Source organism: Salvelinus fontinalis, chromosome 4 (assembly GCF_029448725.1).
Source record: "Salvelinus fontinalis isolate EN_2023a chromosome 4, ASM2944872v1, whole genome shotgun sequence".
NCBI lineage: Eukaryota > Metazoa > Chordata > Actinopteri > Salmoniformes > Salmonidae > Salvelinus > Salvelinus fontinalis.
This window is the reverse complement of record NC_074668.1, coordinates 80,446,607-80,468,300: the sequence shown is the minus strand read 5'-3', so window position 1 is coordinate 80,468,300 and position 21,694 is coordinate 80,446,607. Positions and strand designations below refer to the sequence as shown.

General features: G+C 43.3%; 1 protein-coding gene across 3 annotated transcripts in view; it reads right to left on the bottom strand.

The window, feature by feature from the left end:
- Positions 1-21,694, bottom strand: part of LOC129854497 (FERM domain-containing protein 5-like) — a 194,384-nt gene that overhangs the window by 17,263 nt on the left and 155,427 nt on the right. Inside the window, exons 2-12 of one of the 3 annotated variants that reach the window (XM_055921599.1) lie at positions 18,715-18,819; positions 15,351-15,393; positions 15,110-15,188; positions 12,348-12,445; positions 11,139-11,262; positions 8,847-8,934; positions 8,135-8,223; positions 7,748-7,811; positions 6,965-7,056; positions 5,267-5,341; positions 5,091-5,159 (exon numbers count right to left, since the gene is read on the bottom strand). In XM_055921599.1, the coding sequence (XP_055777574.1) occupies positions 5,091-5,159; positions 5,267-5,341; positions 6,965-7,056; positions 7,748-7,811; positions 8,135-8,223; positions 8,847-8,934; positions 11,139-11,262; positions 12,348-12,445; positions 15,110-15,188; positions 15,351-15,393; positions 18,715-18,819 (926 nt within the window). The remainder of the gene's footprint in view (positions 1-5,090; positions 5,160-5,266; positions 5,342-6,964; positions 7,057-7,747; positions 7,812-8,134; positions 8,224-8,846; positions 8,935-11,138; positions 11,263-12,347; positions 12,446-15,109; positions 15,189-15,350; positions 15,394-18,714; positions 18,820-21,694) is intronic. The other 2 variants (XM_055921600.1, XM_055921601.1) reach the window with 2 other exon arrangements.

The following is a 21,694-nucleotide window of genomic DNA, read 5'->3' as shown; positions in this document are numbered from 1 at the left end:
ATGGTGTAACTCAGACATCAAACTAACTGCCATGGTGTAACTCAGACATCAAACTAACTGCCATGGTGTAACTCAGACATCAAACTAACTGTCATTGTGTAACTCAGACATCAAACTAACTGCCATTGTGTAACTCAGACATCAAACTAACTGCCATGGTGTAACTCAGACATCAAACTAACTGCCATGGTGTAACTCAGACATCAAACTAACTGCCATGGTGTAACTCAACCATCAAACTAACTGCCATTGTGCAACTCAGACATCAAACTAACTGCGATGGTGTAACTCAGACATAAAACTAACTGCCATGGTGTAACTCAGACATCAAACTAACTGCCATGGTGTAACTCAGAGATCAAACTAACTGCCATGGTGTAACTCAGACATCAAACTAACTGCCATTGTGTAACTCAGACATCAAACTAACTGCCATGGTGTAACTCAGACATCAAACTAACTGCCATGGTGTAACTCAGACATCAAACTAACTGCCATGGTGTAACTCAACCATCAAACTAACTGCCATTGTGTAACTCAGACATCAAACTAACTGCGATGGTGTAACTCAGAGATCGAACTAACTGCCATGGTGTAACTCAGACATCAAACTAACTGCCATTGTGTAACTCAGATATCAAACTAACTGCCATGGTGTAACTCAGACATCAAACTAACTGCCATGGTGTAATTCAGACATCAAACTAACTGCCATGGTGTAACTCAGACATCAAACTAACTGCCATGGTGTAACTCAGACATCAAACTAACTGCCATGGTGTAACTCAGACATAAAACTAACTGCCATGGTGTAACTCAGACATCAAACTAATTGCCATGGTGTAACTCAGACATCAAACTAACTGCCATTGTGTAACTCAGACATCAAACTAACTGCCATGGTGTAACTCAGACATCAAACTAACTGCCATGGTGTAACTCAGACATCAAACTAACTGCCATTGTGTAACTCAGACATCAAACTAACTGCCATTGTGTAACTCAGACATCAAACTAACTGCGATGGTGTAACTCAGAGATCAAACTAACTGCCATGGTGTAACTCAGACATCAAACTAACTGCCATTGTGTAACTCAGATATCAAACTAACTGCCATGGTGTAACTCAGACATCAAACAAACTGCCATGGTGTAATTCAGACATCAAACTAACTGCCATGGTGTAACTCAGACATCAAACTAACTGCCATGGTGTAACTCAGAGATCAAACTAACTGCCTTGGTGTAACTCAGACATCAAACTAACTGCCACTGTGTAACTCAGACATCAAACGAACTGCCATGGTGTAACTCAGACATCAAACTAACTGCCATGGTGTAACTCAGACATCAAACGAACTGCCATGGTGTAACTCAGACATCAAACGAACTGCCATGGTGTAACTCAGACATCAAACTAACTGCCATGGTGTAACTCAGACATCAAACTAACTGCCATGGTGTAACTCAGACATCAAACTAACTGCCATGGTGTAACTCAGACATCAAACTAACTGCCATGGTGTAACTCAGACATCAAACTAACTGCCATGGTGTAACTCAGACATCAAACTAACTGCCACTGTGTAACTCAGACATCAAACTAACTGCCATTGTGTAACTCAGACATCAAACTAACTGCCATGGTGTAACTCAACCATCAAACTAACTGCCATTGTGTAACTCAGACATCAAACTAACTGCGATGGTGTAACTCAGAGATCAAACTAACTGCCATGGTGTAACTCAGACATCAAACTAACTGCCATGGTGTAACTCAGACATCAAACTAACTGCCATGGTGTAACTCAGACATCAAACTAACTGCCATTGTGTAACTCAGATATCAAACTAACTGCCATGGTGTAACTCAGACATCAAACAAACTGCCATGGTGTAATTCAGACATCAAACTAACTGCCATGGTGTAACTCAGACATCAAACTAACTGCCATGGTGTAACTCAGAGATCAAACTAACTGCCTTGGTGTAACTCAGACATCAAACTAACTGCCATGGTGTAACTCAGACATCAAACGAACTGCCATGGTGTAACTCAGACACCAAACTAACTGCCATGGTGTAACTCAGACATCAAACGAACTGTCATGGTGTAACTCAGACATCAAACTAACTGCCATGGTGTAACTCAGACATCAAACGAACTGCCATGGTGTAACTCAGACATCAAACTAACTGCCACTGTGTAACTCAGACATCAAACTAACTGCCATTGTGTAACTCAGACATCAAACTAACTGCCATGGTGTAACTCAACCATCAAACTAACTGCCATTGTGTAACTCAGACATCAAACTAACTGCGATGGTGTAACTCAGAGATCAAACTAACTGCCATGGTGTAACTCAGACATCAAACTAACTGCCATGGTGTAACTCAGACATCAAACTAACTGCCATGGTGTAACTCAGACATCAAACTAACTGCCATTGTGTAACTCAGATATCAAACTAACTGCCATGGTGTAACTCAGACATCAAACAAACTGCCATGGTGTAATTCAGACATCAAACTAACTGCCATGGTGTAACTCAGACATCAAACTAACTGCCATGGTGTAACTCAGAGATCAAACTAACTGCCTTGGTGTAACTCAGACATCAAACTAACTGCCATGGTGTAACTCAGACATCAAACGAACTGCCATGGTGTAACTCAGACATCAAACTAACTGCCATGGTGTAACTCAGACATCAAACTAACTGCCATGGTGTAACTCAGACATCAAACTAACTGCCATGGTGTAACTCAGACATCAAACTAACTGCCATGGTGTAACTCAGACATCAAACGAACTGTCATGGTGTAACTCAGACATCAAACTATCTGCCATGGTGTAACTCAGACATCAAACGAACTGCCATGGTGTAACTCAGACATCAAACGAACTGCCATGGTGTAACTCAGACATCAAACTAACTGCCATGGTGTAACTCAGACATCAAACTAACTGCCATGGTGTAACTCAGACATCAAACTAACTGCCATGGTGTAACTCAGACATCAAACTAACTGCCATGGTGTAACTCAGACATCAAACTAACTGCCATGGTGTAACTCAGACATCAAACTAACTGCCACTGTGTAACTCAGACATCAAACTAACTGCCATTGTGTAACTCAGACATCAAACTAACTGCCATGGTGTAACTCAACCATCAAACTAACTGCCATTGTGTAACTCAGACATCAAACTAACTGCGATGGTGTAACTCAGAGATCAAACTAACTGCCATGGTGTAACTCAGACATCAAACTAACTGCCATTGTGTAACTCAGATATCAAACTCACTGCCATGGTGTAACTCAGACATCAAACTAACTGCCATGGTGTAATTCAGACATCAAACTAACTGCCATGGTGTAACTCAGACATCAAACTAACTGCCATGGTGTAACTCAGAGATCAAACTAACTGCCTTGGTGTAACTCAGACATCAAACGAACTGTCATGGTGTAACTCAGACATCAAACTATCTGCCATGGTGTAACTCAGACATCAAACGAACTGCCATGGTGTAACTCAGACATCAAACGAACTGCCATGGTGTAACTCAGACATCAAACTAACTGCCATGGTGTAACTCAGACATCAAACTAACTTCCATGGTGTAACTCAGACATCAAACTAACTGCCATGGTGTAACTCAGACATCAAACTAACTGCCATGGTGTAACTCAGACATCAAACTAACTGCCATGGTGTAACTCAGACATCAAACTAACTGCCACTGTGTAACTCAGACATCAAACTAACTGCCATTGTGTAACTCAGACATCAAACTAACTGCCATGGTGTAACTCAACCATCAAACTAACTGCCATTGTGTAACTCAGACATCAAACTAACTGCGATGGTGTAACTCAGAGATCAAACTAACTGCCATGGTGTAACTCAGACATCAAACTAACTGCCATTGTGTAACTCAGATATCAAACTCACTGCCATGGTGTAATTCAGACATCAAACTAACTGCCATGGTGTAACTCAGACATCAAACTAACTGCCATGGTGTAACTCAGACATCAAACTAACTGCCATGGTGTAACTCAGAGATCAAACTAACTGCCTTGGTGTAACTCAGACATCAAACTAACTGCCATGGTGTAACTCAGACATCAAACTAACTGCCATTGTGTAACTCAGAGATCAAACTAACTGCCATGGTGTAACTCAGACATCAAACTAACTGCCATGGTGTAACTCAGACATCAAACTAACTGCCATGGTGTAACTCAGACATCAAACTAACTGCCATGGTGTAACTCAGACATCAAACTAACTGCCATTGTGTAACTCAGACATCAAACTAACTGCCATTGTGTAACTCAGAGATCAAACTAACTGCCATGGTGTAACTCAGACATCAAACGAACTGCCATGCTGTAACTCAGACATCAAACTAACTGCCATGGTGTAACTCAGACATCAAACTAACTGCCATGGTGCAACTCAGACATCAAACTAACTGCCATGGTGTAACTCAGACATCAAACTAACTGCCATGGTGTAACTCAGACATTAAACTAACTGCCACGGTGTAACTCAGACATCAAACTAACTGCCATGGTGTAACTCAGACATCAAACTATCTGCCATGGTGTAACTCAGACATCAAACTAACTGCCATGGTGTAACTCAGACATCAAACTAACTGCCATGGTGTAACTCAGACATCAAACTAACTGCCATGGTGTAACTCAGACATCAAACTAACTGCCATGGTGTAACTCTGACATCAAACTAACTGCCATGGTGCAACTCAGACATCAAACTAACTGCCACGGTGTAACTCAGACATCAAACTAACTGCCATGGTGTAACTCAGACATCAAACTAACTGCCACGGTGTAACTCAGACATCAAACTAACTGCCACTGTGTAACTCAGACATCAAACTAACTGCCATTGTGTAACTCAGACATCAAACTAACTGCCATGGTGTAACTCAGACATCAAACTAACTGCCATGGTGTAACTCAGACATCAAACTAACTGCCATTGTGTAACTCAGACATCAAACTAACTGCCATGGTGTAACTCAGACATCAAAAGCACCAAGGCTCACCTGTGAATCTCTGGAGGTTCCCGTTTTATTTTGGCACTTTGCTCCATCACTTCCTTAGCAACCCTGCCACTGAGAACCAACACAGAGACAAAATATAACCCTCAACCGTGCATTATCACCAAAAACTTAACTGAAGGATCTTCAAAACGTTACTTATAGCCAGTACATGTATTTACCTGTATCTGAATCTACTTCCTTTGAAGAACAGATTACTGCTGGACACCGTTCTGACCTGGCTGGACTTGTCCAACCTTTGAGTGAAGAGAGACAAAAAGATTTAGCAATGTAATAACATTGTAATAATAGCACATACACTACCGGTCAAAAGTTTTAGAACACCTACTCATTCAAGGGTTTACTTTATTTTTTACTATTTTCTACATTATAGTGATGACATCAAAACTATGAAATAACACATGGAATCATGTATTAACCAAAAAAGTGTCAAACAAATCTAAATATATTTTATATTTGAGATTCTTCAAAGTAGCCACCCTTTGCCTTGATGGCAGCTTTGCACACTCTTAGCATTCTCTGAACCAGCTTCACCTGGAATGCTTTTCCAACAGTCTTGAAGGAGTTCCCACATAAGCTGAGCACTTGTTGGCTGCTTCTCCTTCACTCTGCGGTCCGACTCATCCCAAACTATCTTAATTTGGTTGAGGTCGGGTGATTGTGAAGGCCAGGTCATCTGATGCAGCACTTCATCACTCTCCTTGGTAAAATAGCCCTTACACAGCCTGGAGGTGTGTTGGGTCATTGTCCTATTGAAAAACAAATGATTGTCCCACTAAGCACAAACCAGATGGGATGGCGTATCGCTGCGGTAGCCATGCTGGTTAAGTGTGCCTTGAATTCTAAATAAATCACAGACAGTGTCACCAGCAAAGCACCCCGACACCATAACACCTCCTCCTCCATGCTTTACGGTGGCAAATACACATGCGGAGATCATTTGTTCACCCACATCACGTCTCACAAAGACACGGCGGTTGGAACCAAAAATACCCAATTTGGACTCCAAAGGACACATTTCCACCGGTCTAATGTCCATTGCTCGTGTTTCTTGGCCCAAGCAAGTCTCTTCTTATTATTGGTTTCTTTGCAGCAATTTGACCATGAAGGCCTGATTCACACAGTCTCCTCTGAACAGTTGATGTTGAGATGTGTCTGTTACTTGAACTCTGTGAAGCATTTATTTGGGCTGCAATTCCTGAGACTGGCAACTCTAATGAACTTATCCTCTGCAGCAGAGGTAACTCTGGGTCTTCCATTCCTGTGTCGGTCCTCATGAGAGCCAGTTTCATCATAGCGCTTGATGGTTTTTGCGACTGCACTTGAAGAAATGTTCAAAGTTCTTGAAATATTCCGTATTGACTGACATTCATGTCTTCAAGTAATGATGGGCTGTCGTTTCTCTTTGCTTATTTGAGCTGTTCTTGCCATAATATGGACTTGGTCTTTTACCAAATAGGGCTATCAGCTGTATACCACCACTACCTTGTCACAACACAACTGATTGGCTCAAACTCATTAAGAAGGAAAGATATTCTACAAATTAACTTTTAAGAAGGCCTGGTAATTGAAATGCATTCCAGGTGACTACCTCACGAAGCTGGTTGAGAGAATGCCAAGCGTGTGCAAAGCTGTCATTTTAAAGAATCTCAAATATAAAATATATTTTGATTTGTTGAAAACTTTTTTGATTACGACATGATGTGTTATTTCATAGTTTTGATGTCTTCACTATTATTCTACAATGTAGAATAAAAAAAAACTTGAATAAGTAGGTGTTCTTACACTTTTGACCGGTAGTGTACATTGTATCATATATTGATTGATTGATTGAATTACTGATAGTCAGTGTAACTCACTTGTAGAAAGCCTGATTCTCAACTCCACACGTCCACAGGTGTTTACAGGCCTCAGGTGTAGGTGCAAAATATGTCAAGATGATCTTCTTGTCCTGCAGTGAGTATACACATGTAGGTATGCATATGCACATCTGAGTATGACAGAGTATGCACATCTTGTATTTCACATCTTCTGACTTGGCTACCAAAACCATAGAAATAGAATGAATAGAACGGGTTTGGAAGCTCTTACCCTGGCATTTGACTGGTAAACTCATGGGTACACTTGCAATGGCTGCCTGGTATTGTGATGCAATAATTTACATGGTATTTTGGAATGTTCTATAAACTGAGGCTGGATTGCCATGGTAATGCAGAATGTTCATTCAAATTATGCTAACTGATGTGGCTCATGCAATGGAATACATTTTTTGTAATGCCAGTTGAGTTGACTCAAATCACAGCACAGATTGAAGGGTACACTTCCTGCTTTTACTTTCTGGCATGGGTACACACAAAATGGCTGCCAGTCCACCAATTAAGCAATCATTGACTTGAATGGAGACACCACTTCTATTCATTCTATTTCTATGAACGAGACTACAATGAGTACACATTTATCTATCAACAATGGACCCCCATCTTATGTCCAGTTAAGTCATTAACTTCTCTATTACGGCTAAATTACACCTTCTCCCCAAAGGCCATTTCCATTGCATAAAACAGGTTTATCTACATGAATTTCACTGTGTAATTCCACAGCAGAAAGGAACCCATTTTAATAATGCATGTCATGGAACCCACCTCTTTCTGATTTGCATATATATGGAATGTCTTTGCCTCAAACTTCAGCTTTGTCACCTCGTCCCTACCCACCAAGACAAGACAAGACCAGTCAAAACCGAACAGAACAGTGAGAAGAGTTGAAACATTCATTGTGACCAACTGGCAGATTAGAACAGCTCTGTTTTCTAGTCAGGAGGAGGGACAAATAGGTTTAGGTCTGAGACTATGGGATTCTGGACTGCCAGGTTAAATAGAACAATTGCTAACGACAGGCAAGCCAAATGTCGCACGTTTTATGCAACAACTACACACTTACATCTCTTACATTGTATGCAACTATTTCTGTCTGTAAAACAATGAAGGCTTGACAAAAGTTATGACTATGCTAACCATATTATTACTCACCACTTGAGGAAATGGACTCTCCTGTTCCCCTGCAGGACAGTGAAGCCAAACGGAGTGAAGGCCAGGAAGGCAGGGTTCCCTGACACATCCTGACACAGACACAACACAAGTATTGAATACACGGTGTATGTTGTTGTACAGATGTCGGATCTTAACTTGATCACTCTTTTGTCGCAGAGAATTTTCCTGCTACATCAGGATATTCAAATTTAGAGCCTTGTGAGTCCCTGAAAAGTAGCAGTTGAGTCAATGGGATCAGGGCATGCCATCAAAATTATTTTCTCACTCGCTCAAACGCTACTTCTAGGTCCTATTACTGCAACACTCAAATGTACCAAAGTATATTTTAAATGCAACCATACACATCAACAACCACCATTTTATATAGCTTATAGGCTACGACATACAGTACAAGGGTCAACTATATCCCTTCTATACAAACACTGCTTCTAGCTGTCCCCTGGCGGCGATTTTAAATATTTCTTCATTATTCAAATCCTCCTGCTGCAGGATTATTTTCCTCCTGCGACGAAAGGTGTCAAATTAAGATCCGACATCTGTATGTAATGTACAACTGGCCTCACAAACAGAATAGCAAAGAAATCATATTGTATTAAATGAGGTTCAGGCTGTACTGGAATCAATAGAGAGCTAAAAGGACTCTGCCAGTGTAGAGCTATAATGAACCCTTCTCTTCTCATGGTGTTTGTACCTTGCAGGGGTGAGGGTCCACACCATACGTCTCCAGCTCCTGGGCCTTCTGCAGGAAGTTCAGCTCTGACTCTTCTGGAGTCTGTCCTCTGGGAGATGAGGACACAACATCAGTCTACTGGGACTTGACAGAATACTGTGGGGTGGGCTGTGTGATGATGGATGAAAAAGGATCCAGCGGTGAGCTAATGATTTGTAAAGTGAATTTTGTTTCATTCATTTCAGTGAGTGAAAGATGAGAGAGACCAACACTAGAGGGAAGCAGAGGTAAGATCCTGTGGATGGTCTACAGTAGTAGAGTCTGTATATATGAATACTGCATATACTGTGAAGGGGGGAGGGGAGAGAGAGAGAGCCTCTTGAGGGTGATGTGATGTTCAGCTGACTGGCAGAGTTGTCCCAGGTTGCCACAAACTAATGACACAGCAGTACAGTACTGAGAAATACACACACACACACACACACACACACACACACACACACACACACACACACACACACACACACACACACACACACACACACACACACACACACACACACACACACACACACACACACACACACACACACACACACACACACACACACACATAAGGTCACTGCGGTCCCTTCACCCACTATCCATAAGCAGGAAGAGTTGGACAAATAGCAGCTAGGAAAATATTGTATATTCAGCATATGATGTGGATATGAAATTGCATATCTACGGCTTAGCTAGGGTCATGCATAATGTATCTCATCAACATATATATTTTCATCATGGATGTAACATTCTATCTAGGAGAGATAGGATGATCTTGTATCAAATTAGGCCCACAATCATCCTGCTGATGATGATTTCAAGATTTCATCAAATGGGACAAACATCCCATTGAAACCCTGCATGCAGAGTTCTGTAAGATTCTCCTACATGTCCAGAGGAAAACTACAAACAATGCATGCAGGGCAGAATTAGGCAAATATCCACTAATAATAAAAACTCAAAAAAGAGCAATTAAGTTTTGGAAACATCTAAAATACAGTGACCCCCTCTCATATCACTACCAAGCCCTGCAATACCAAGAGCTGAGCAAAGAAAAGAGTCCCCTCATCCAGCTGATCCTGGGGCTGAGTTCACAAACCTGTTCTACTAACACACTGAAGCCTCAGGACCAGAACATCCAATCAATCAGAATAAACCAAATTACAACACAGTCAAAACAAAACTACATTGCTTATTGGGAAACACAAGCACAAGCACAGAGCAAAATGCAGTGCTATCTGGCCCTAAATCGACAGTACACCGTGGCTAACTATTTGACTATGGTTACTGATCAAAACCTTAGAAAAACCTTGACAAAGTACAGGCTCAGTGAGCACAGCCTTGCCATTGAGAAGGGTAGACACAGGAAAACCTGGCTCCCTGTAGAGGAAAGGCTGTGCAACCACTGCACAACAGCAGAACCTGAGACGGAGCTGCATTTCCTGACAAAATGTCCAAAATATAAAACAACTAGAGAGTGCCATTTCCCCAAATTTGAAACTCTTATTCAAGGTTTCAAAGACCTCTCTGATGAAGATAGGCTACCCGTCCTGTTGGGGGAGGACGCAGAGAGCTGTGGGTTGGCAGCGCACTACATTGCTGCCTGCCATAAGTTGAGGGACAGTGTCTGACAGACCAATCAACCTGCAAATGTACTCTACTGTATGTTTATTGTTATTGTTGAATGTATGGTTATTTTGACACTTAGTTATTGTTGTTACTGTTGTCCCGTTGACCATTTTGATTCTCATTTTTATATTGTAAATAAGCTTTGGCAATATGTACATTGTTACGTCATGCCAATAAAGCAAATTGAATTGAATTGAATTGAATTGAGAGAGAGAGCGAGAGAGAGAGAGAGAGAGAGAGAGAGAGAGCGAGAGAGAGAGAGAGAGAGAGAGAGAGAGAGAGAGAGAGAGGGAGAGAGAGAGAGAGAGAGAGAGAGGAGAGGAGAGAGAGAGAGAGAGAGGAGGAGAGAGAGAGAGAGAGAGAGAGAGAGAGAGAGAGAGAGAGAGGAGAGAGAGAGAGAGAGAGAGGAGAGAGAGGAGAGAGAGAGAGAGAGAGAGAGGAGGAGGAGAGGAGAGAGAGAGAGAGAGAGAGAGAGAGAGAGTGGATAGAGAAGGAAAGAGAGGGATCGAGAGGAAGGCTAGTCGGGATGGATGTTGTCTATGTTCAGCATCAGGTGTGCATGGAGATCTACAGACAGAGACTGCATGAACTATGTGTCAAATAAAATCACAATGAGGAGTCTGACAGGTGTCACCTTACATTAGTTCTGTCTTGTGGATGTCAGAGATGCGTCTCTCCAGCTTCTCTGAGTGTTTAGGGAAGAACTGGAACTTAGAGCTGTAGCCCTCAGGATGCTTTCCAGGATCATAGTCACCAACCTCAGCTGGGGGAGGATGGAGAACACAGGAGACAACAGAAACAACTTTACCTGTTATGTCTGTAACACACACAAATACATTACTGGGAAGACCTATGTAACCCATATGACATAAAGCATAGTGACCTGGCTGTTATAAACCACATGTATTGTGGTCATGGTATATGCCGTCAGAGCTTCTCTTCTATATCTCTGCTATAGGTTAACCAGGCTGTTCTACTGCTGTTCTTTCATGCAGCCCTGAGATTCTGTAAGAGCCAGGCCCAGACAATCAGACAATGGCGGCCTTGTCTCTGTGTGGCAGGGGAGCAGGAGAGCCAAGCCTTAAATCAGCTGACTGAATGCCAATGAGGATGCTGCCACAGTGCTGGAGGCTACAGCCTAAGCTCTAGACCTATACCTCCACTACACTACCTCAACTCACACACTCACATCACAATGAAAACAGTAGGTGACAGTGGTATTTTTCCATTAAGTCTTATAACAAACACCTTTATAAAACCCTCTTAGGACTCACTCCCCCCTATATGAGATATCTACTGCAGCCCTCATCCTCCACATAAAACACCCGTTCTGCCAGTCACATTCTGTTAAAGGTCCCCAAAGCACACACATCCCTGGGTCGCTCCTCTTTTCAGTTCACTGCAGCTAGCGACTGGAACAAGCTGCAACAAACACTCAAACTGGACAGTTTTATCTCAATTTATTCATTCAAAGACTCAATCATGGACACTCTTACTGACAGTTGTGGCTGCTTTGTGTGATGTATTGTTTTCTCTACCTTCTTGACCTTTGTGCTGTTGACTGCCCAATAATGTTTGTACCATGTTTTGTGCTGCTACCATGTTGTTTTGCTACCATGTTGTTGTTATGTTGTGTTGCTACCATGCTGTGTTGTCATGTGTTGCTGCCTTGCTATGTTGTTGCCTTAGGTTTCTCTTTATGTAGTGTTGTGAAGTGTGTTTTGTCCTATATTTATATTGTATTTTTTTTTTAAATAAGAATTTGTTCTTAACTGACTTGCCTAGTTAAATAAAGGTTCAATAAAATAAATAGTCTAGAAAAACATGGGGTTGCTGTGGTCCATTTACCTTGTAGTATGTAGGCAGCCAACATGGCAGCATCCGACGTCTTACACAGGAGACGTCCATGGTACAGATCTCTCTTGATCTGTAGGAAGACTAGATATCTGCAAAGGAATATCAGAAACTCTGTTTTTTGGTCCACTCCAAACAAGCAAAGAGATGTACTGAACCTAAATGATTTGTTTCTCATTTCTTTCATTCCATTTGTAGCTCCATTTAAAGGGATGAGTGGGTCATACAGACGGCCCAAAAGAGCCCTGATCTTAAATTCCCAGACGATGTTCTTCACTTAACTCTTTGTTTGTTTGTTGGTTGTTTGGAAAGGGTTTGTAGAGGAGAGTGTTTGAGATCGACAGTGTTTGGTAAAAGGAAGGCCTGTGGCGAATAATGGCGCATCTCTGAGTCTGTCTCTGCTCCTTCCTGCCTCTAGCCTACAGGGCCCAGGAGACCATTCCATTCCCAGCTAAAGCACAGCCACTTCCACAGCCCAACACAAAGGGGACTTCACCTTATCTGGCCCTTCTCTTAATTGGAACCTTTTATCTATCAGGTTGAGGAGATAGTAAAGAATTCTCTTCCTCAGAGATCTGTCGACATGAGACTCTTCTATAAAGCAGGATGATGAAATAACTTTTCCACTTCTACTAGTTTGAGTCAAACAGTCCCCTGGTTGCTCCTGGGTCGTTCTACACAGGATGAGAAAACAACTTCACATGGAGAAGGCTTCCTTTCCAATTCAATATCAAATAGGTTAGAATCCTGCTGGAAAGTAAACGGCACAATAGATAACACTGTCTACAGGCAACTCCATGTGTCCAGGTGTGTTAAGACATGAGAGGAAAAGCGCCATTGTCAGGGATGTTTTGGTGCAGGTTTACCAGGTCAGCAGCATAAACAATATAGTGTCTCTATGCAACATAGGCTCTTTGCCCCACTAGGAGATGAAACGAATAAGTCATGCAATAGAGGTTTAATTTTGTGACCCAAGCTTGTTTGCGTGATGAGTAGCCTAACCTTGCCTGAGACCTGAACACGTAAAGTCAGATAAGTCACAACTCTATACTCTGCCTTCACATCTTCTCCTCCCTGCAGAGTGCTGCTGACTTCGCCTGGTGCAACATAATATACCCTCTAGCTAATAAATATATGGAAAACCAGTATGTGTCCCAAATTACACCGTATCCCCTAACTAGTGACCAAAAGTAGTGCACTATATAGAGAATAGGGGGCCATTTTGGATTCACACCAGGCTTTTAGTTCCCATCTCCCCATCATTAATACATAACCCTGTCTAGTCTCATTCAGAACCTGCTCTGTTAACCACATCCTTACCTCCTACACTGCAGTACCATCCTCCTCTTCAAATAGAACTTCACTTATCATGATCTGAGTGGATCTGACTGGATATGTGATGATTATCTTTCACCCTGGCTCTGTCCTCTATGATTTCACATATCTGTGATTTAGTTATGATTTGAGTTATAATTAACTCTTCGTGATCTACTGATTTAACTGTAGTCTTCTGTGACAGACTGTTACTTGGCCAGCACACAAGAGATGTGGTTTTGGGTTTATAGATCAGTTTAGCTGTGGTCCATGGAGAGTCCTCTTTCAGTCTTCTGGTTGAGAATGTGATTGTTATTCAGGCTCTTGCAATTCATGTAAATGTTTCATGTGAGATCAAGTTGCCTCAGACTGCATCCCAAGAAAATACACATTTCAGAATATCTTACCCAGCATTCATTTCACACACCAGTGGCTCATCTTTAAGAGCAGTAACGCAATAAATACCATTATTAATCATACAGCAAAATGTCATAAGTGTGTGTGTGTGTATGTGAGTGTGTGTGTGTCTTTACAGAAGGTGCTGCTGGCAGCGTCACCAGATGGTGGAGGATTGGGAAGCGTTCTCTCCCTCCCTAGCTCCGACTGGGGTTATGAGATAATGGGAAGCGTTCTCTCCCTCCCTAGCTCCGACTGGGGTTATGAGACAATGGGAAGCGTTCTCTCCCTCCCTAGCTCCGACTGGGGTTATGAGACAATGGGAAGCAGTGGAAAGTGAAAGGGGCTAGATTGCATGATGACGAGACTAGGGTTACGTCCCAAATGGCACCCTATTCCCTATATAGTGCACTACTTTTGACCAGGCTCTGGTCTTAGTGAACTACATAGGGAATAGGATGCCATTTGGACACAGACTAACTAGGTGAGGTGTGAGGAAGGCAGCCGTTCTGCCGTTCTCCTCCTCCCTCCTCCTCCTCCCTCCCTCCTCCCTCTTTCCTCCTCCTTCCTCCTCCTCTACACCATAGTTTGACTGTCAGAGATAGAGTACCACATTGTGCAGGCAGGGTGACCTGACATTGCAACTTAAAGAAAGAGTTATCTGGTCTAAATCCTCCTACAAACGGATTCACTGTAGGGTTTTGATACCCCTAAAATCAGCTTGTGCTCACTCATTCATGCCTGTAGTGATATTCTAGATGTGTGTAAAATTCAGCATCAACATGAGAAGTTTCAATCAGATGAAAGAGAGTGATTTCCCACTGTTGGAAGAATCCAACGTAATTTGTACCATTTGGACCAAACCAATTCTTTCAATCTATTGCACCCACTGTAGGCAAAATCCACACTCTCTTTTCCTACCACCTATCCCTCCCTCCCTCCCTCCCTCCGAGTTGGGTTGACAGCAGTGCATGGCTGGCACCCTAGTCTCCTCTATTATAAGCCCACTCCATTCTGCCTGTCAGACTCTGTCTCTAGTCTCTTACCTTGTGATTTCCTCTTTCAGGGCAGCCGGGTCGGGAGGGTAAAACTTGACACGTAAACACATGGTGAATGGAGGCTGGGCTGGGGGTAGAGGTCACATGTTAGAAAATAGGCTTTTTCTAGTAGTTACTGAGACCTAACTAGTAGTAACTGCCAACGACTCAATCACCCAATCAAATTCGCAACTGCATATCATCATGCATAATTCAATAGTCACACATGGTCATGCATTCATGTACTTACATTTAATTTGTTTGGCAATACATTTTGTAAAACCCAACCAATGCTGAAAGACATAAACAAAAACAAATCAGTCAAAAAAGGTGTTTTCTAGGCGCTAAATACCTGACTGCTCTCCCTCTGCCTCTACTCTAGACATTAGTGACAGACCACGTTGTCTGATTCCTCAGTAGTTGTGCAATCTGACTTGTTGTCTAGAGCTGGAGGGCATTCTAGAACAGAACTCCACTGAGCATCCTAACGCTGTGTTCTCTCTACCTCACTGATGTTTATATTCTCTCTCTCTCTCTCTCTCTCTCTCTCTCTCTCTCTCTCTCTCTCTCTCTCTCTCTCTCTCTCTCTCCCTCCTCATCATCCCCCCTCTCTCTCTTACCCAGTGACTTATAGAGATGAAAGAAAGGAAAGTGCTTTAGAGGAAGGACACAGAGAAACGCTTGTTGTCTGTCAGCTCATAACCATTTGGAGGAGAAAAAAATATCTCTGGTGAGTTGAACAGATGTTATCTCAATTAATCTGTATGAATAAAGGTTGAATGAAAAATGGAATACATTAAATGAGTGGGGAGGGTAAGACACTACACCGGTGATACTGGCCTAGTTTGTTGACGTTCATCATATCTCCCAGACTTCACCTGTCTCTCCCCTGGCCTCGAGGTTCTGCTCTGGAGAGGAGGGCTTGGTTGAGTGCTTCAGTGATAGACTGTGACAGAGTTGTGTCTATCAAAGCCTTATATACCCTTACTACAGTCCTTCTATCAAACCCTGAAACACTGCTCTAACTACATGCCAATCTGTAAGGTGTATAGAAGAGACTGACAGTGAATATAGACTGGGTTAAGTACTCTGACTCTGACTGAGGAAGGCACCAGTATTCATGGATGCCAAGAGAAGCCAGGCTTCCCCAAAATATTGATAAATATATATATATATTTTAAATGGACTATTCGTCTCTCTGTGTTTCAGAATTTTCCTTCAATTTGCAAGGCTGGAATGTATCTCACCGGAGAAAGCATCCGAGTGAGCGAAACAGCGCCCCTCTGTCTCTGTGTGTGTAGGCCATCTATTTGATGCTGTCTGGTCAAAAAGAGCATGACATTGTTGCCGCCTATAGTGTTGAATGCAAGGGAAGCCAGCAAGCATTTGGCCTCCATTCATAAAAAGTATCAAATAATAGCCAATCAGTGTTGAAATAAACTGAGTGAGCTCAACTGTTAATGATCCTGGTGCACCAAAAAAATGTGTCAAGGGAAGCCAGTTTGGATTTGGCTTCACTCCAATAACATCACGAGAGCAATACGTCATAGACAGAAACAACTTGAATTGTTGCATCTCATGTTTGTGGCTAGCTAGCTAAAGTGGGCCCTTTCCTAAATTATCCATTGATGGAGACAGGGATTTGGAGTTGTGGTTTTACTTAATTCTCTGTACTGGCCAATGATGGCGATTCTGATCCAACCATAAATTCATATATGGTGCCCTGACCTGAGAGAATGGAAGTTCAATATGTAGCTAGATGTAGAAGGCTAATGTTAACTAGCTAACATTGCCCATGAAAGGAAGTTAGGCTAGTGAGCAAGCATTTTAGCCAGGTAGCCTAGGACAACAAAAAATAAAAGCGTGTACTGTATGACAGAGTCACAGACCATTTCATCAACATGAAAGAGAGGAGGATGGAATTGGCATTTATCTACAAGTAGGGTGAGTCAAAATGTTATTTCTACTTGCACGGATGCACACACACACACACACACACACACACACACACACACACACACACACACACACACACACACACACACACACACACACACACACACACACACACACACACACACACACACACACACACACACACACACACACACACACACACACACAAATCAGAACAACCACATCATATTTAGCGTACGTTGATTGGACTCAATTGTGTTTGGTATCTTTTAGTTGTCACTGTATTAGACTAAGCATAGGTGATTTGATGATGGTGAAATGTTGAAATTGAAATGGTGCTGGATTACTGAAGGCAGCTCCTGTTTTCTTTTGTGACTTGCGGTAACTCTCCCTGGTTCTAAATCAATAGTTGTTTAGTATTCCGAAAATGTCTGAAACATTAACTTGCTTGACCATGCTGTAGGTCATGTAACTGTTTGTTACATACAATATGCTTTGTGGACTTCTCAGGACAGAGGTTGCTTTCAGGTTTTGTGATGAAACAAAGGTGTGGTTGAATTTATTCTGCCACTGTGTCTTCTTATTGTCTCGGCTTTAGGCCTATATTTCACGGTCACAAGGCATATGAACTAGGCTGTATCACATCCGGCCGTGATTGGGAGTCCCATAGGGCGGCGCACAATTAGCCCAGCGTCGTCCTGGTTTGGCCGGGGTAGGCCGTCATTGTAAATAAGAATTTGTTCTTAACTGACTTGCCTATTTAAATAAAGGCTAAATACAATTTTTGTATATATATATATTTCACATTATTGCATCAGCTCCTCAACAATGTGATTTTGACACTCGTGTTAAGAATAGATAATAATTATATGTGTACTGTAACTAATTAGTCTGTCAAGGTAGAATGATGCTTTATTACACATAAAGTACACCTGACAAAAGTATTTCCCACAGATCAGGGTGAGGGAATATGTTTCCAAGTAAGGTCCAGTTCAATACTCACAGTAAGAAACACACAACAGCTCCAATCAGTTCCTGTCCAATCTGTCTGTCTGACAGCAGATGGCTGTCTTCTTCTGGTTAGTTTATGGGCAGAAAGATGTGCTACCACTTTTCTCCATCACTCTGTCAATCCCCCACCCTCCCACCAAATGTTTTCTCCTCACAACAACAACAACAACAACACTAGCTCCTCTGAAAGTGTTGAGATAGAGACAGAACAGGAACTGATTCTGATCGGCACGGAATCATTGTTCCTCTGGGAATAGGATCTGTGTGTGTGTGTGTGTGTGTGCGCGCACGTGTGTGCGCATGTGGGTGTGCGTGTGTGTATCAGGCTGTGCAAACGAGAGTTAACACACAGTAATAACCTCAGGCTGTGACGCAGTAGAGTACGGGTTGGGCTCTGCTGCAGGCACACATGAAAGGAGGAGAGAGAAGAGAGGGAGAAACTGTAGAAATAGCCTGCTCAGTGGTATATGTGTGATGTCATGGGAAAGAGAGTGAGAGAAAGAAAGAAAGAAAGAAAGAAAGAGAAAAAGAGAGCGGAGAGGGAGAAAGGGAGAGAGAGTGTGAAAGTGGCAGCAAGGGAGAGGTAGTTAAGAGAGAGTCAGAAAGAAAGAGAGAGATAGATAGATAGACAGACATAAACAGAGAGAGGGAGTTACCCCTCCTCCCTGTCGGTTGACACCACCCACCCTCTGTTTGTCTGGGTCCACATATCTGATGCCAAAGTAGTCCTTCTCCAGCAGGTTAAGGTGGTGACAGATGAGATCAAACAGGTACTGTCCCTTTGCATCGCGCTGTAACACATAAGAAAACACTACATGAATAACTCTGAGGAGAGACAACTACTGTCAGGGTAGGGGTGACAGAGGTGACAACCAGGTAGAGGAGACACCAGGTAATGCATCTCGCTGTACAACCGTGAAAAAAAACTCTAGTCAGTAATGTAGGGGTGACAGTGGTTGGTAGCCAGGCAACGCCACAGACAGTGACTGACAAAGCGCTAAGGAGGAGAGGGGTGAAGGCATGAACAGACACCATTTAGAAAGATTTTTGGCTCAAAAGAAACGAGATTTCAATAACACCAGAACATGGTTAATATTTCACCAACCCTGGGGACATATCTGAGGAGAATCAAATATTAATATGCAGAAACAGCCATCTGTGATGTCTCGCTGAAATCTCTACTGCAGAGGAAAAGACATGATGGAGAAAAGCAGTACGGAGAGGTAGACAAGGTGGAAAATGGAGTGAAAGTGGAGCAATGTACACCTGGTGCAGACAGTGATGAGAAGGAAATGTAGAGAGTGAGAAATTCAATTGGCCCTTCAGTGTGGTGCTGAGAGGGCGAAATGGAATAGGCCCTGCTGTGCAGTACAGTGAATGAGAAATGGAATGGAACCTGTAGGGCAGTGCAACGCATGACAAATGGAATGGTCCCGCCTCTGTAGACTTTTCAGAGACAGAGAAATGGAATATGCTCTGCTGCTTGCTGCCTGCTCAGGCATAGGCTGTCACTGGGTGACTGGGCTCAGCCCCAGCCTGTCTGATGATGTAATCAGTATCTACCTCAACTCCAGCCAGTCTGTTGATGTAATCAGTATCCACCTCAGCCCAGCCTGTCTGTTGATGTAATCAGTATCTACCTCAGCCCCAGCCTGTCTGTTGATGTAATCAGTATCCACCTCAGCCCAGCCTGTCTGTTGATGTAATCAGTATCTACCTCAGCCCAGCCTGTCTGATGATGTAATCAGTATCTACCTCAGCCCCAGCCTGTCTGATGATGTAATCAGTATCCACCTCAGCCCCAGCCAGTCTGTTGATGTAATCAGTATCCACCTCAGCCCCAGCCAGTCTGATGATGTAATCAGTATCCACCTCAGCCCAGCCTGTTTGTTGATGTAATCAGTATCCACCTCAGCCCCAGCCTGTCTGATGATGTAATCAGTATTCACCTCAGCCCAGCCTGTCTGTTGATGTAATCAGTATCCACCTCAGCCCCAGCCTGTCTGATGATGTAATCAGTATCCACCTCAGCCCAGCCTGTCTGTTGATGTAATCAGTATCCACCTCAGCCCCAGCCTGTCTGATGATGTAATCAGTATTCACCTCAGCCCAGCCTGTCTGATGATGTAATCAGTATCCACCTCAGCCCCAGCCTGTCTGATGATGTAATCAGTATCCACCTCAGCCCCAGCCTGTCTGTTGATGTAATCAGTATCCACCTCAGCCCAGCCTGTCTGATGATGTAATCAGTATCCACCTCAGCCCAGCCTGTCTGTTGATGTAATCAGTATCCACCTCAGCCCCAGCCTGTCTGTTGATGTAATCAGTATCTACCTCAGCCCCAGCCTGTCTGTTGATGTAATCAGTATCCACCTCAGCCCAGCCTGTCTGTTGATGTAATCAGTATCCACCACAGCCCCAGCCTGTCTGTTGATGTAATCAGTATCCACCTCAGCCCAGCCTGTCTGATGATGTAATCAGTATCTACCTCAGCCCAGCCTGTCTGTTGATGCAATCAGTATCCACCTCAGCCCAGCCTGTCTGATGATGTAATCAGTATCCACCTCAGCCCCAGCCTGTCTGTTGATGTAATCAGTATCCACCTCAGCCCAGCCTGTCTGATGATGTAATCAGTATCTACCTCAGCCCAGCCTGTCTGTTGATGCAATCAGTATCCACCTCAGCCCAGCCTGTCTGATGATGTAATCAGTATCCACCTCAGCCCCAGCCTGTCTGTTGATGTAATCAGTATCTACCTCAGCCCAGCCTGTCTGTTGATGTAATCAGTATCCACCTCAGCCCAGCCTGTCTGATGATGTAATCAGTATCCACCTCAGCCCCAGCCTGTCTGTTGATGTAATCAGTATCTACCTCAGCCCAGCCTGTCTGTTGATGTAATCAGTATCCACCTCAGCCCCAGCCTGTCTGTTGATGTAATCAGTATCCACCTCAGCCCCAGCCTGTCTGTTGATGTAATCAGTATCTACCTCAGCCCCAGCCTGTCTGTTGATGTAATCAGTATCCACCTCAGCCCAGCCTGTCTGTTGATGTAATCAGTATCCACCTCAGCCCCAGCCTGTCTGTTGATGTAATCAGTATCCACCTCAGCCCAGCCTGTCTGATGATGTAATCAGTATCTACCTCAGCCCAGCCTGTCTGTTGATGCAATCAGTATCCACCTCAGCCCAGCCTGTCTGATGATGTAATCAGTATCCACCTCAGCCCCAGCCTGTCTGTTGATGTAATCAGTATCTACCTCAGCCCAGCCTGTCTGTTGATGTAATCAGTATCCACCTCAGCCCAGCCTGTCTGATGATGTAATCAGTATCCACCTATGCCCCAGCCTGTCTGTTGATGTAATCAGTATCTACCTCAGCCCAGCCTGTCTGTTGATGTAATCAGTATCCACCTCAGCCCCAGCCTGTCTGTTGATGTAATCAGTATCCACCTCAGCCCCAGCCTGTCTGTTGATGTAATCAGTATCTACCTCAGCCCAGCCTGTCTGATGATGTAATCAGTATCCACCTCAGCCCAGCCTGTCTGATGATGTAATCGGTATCCACCTCAGCCCCAGCCTGTCTGTTGATGTAATCAGTATCCACCTCAGCCCAGCCTGTCTGATGATGTAATCAGTATCCACCTCAGCCCCAGCCTGTCTGATGATGT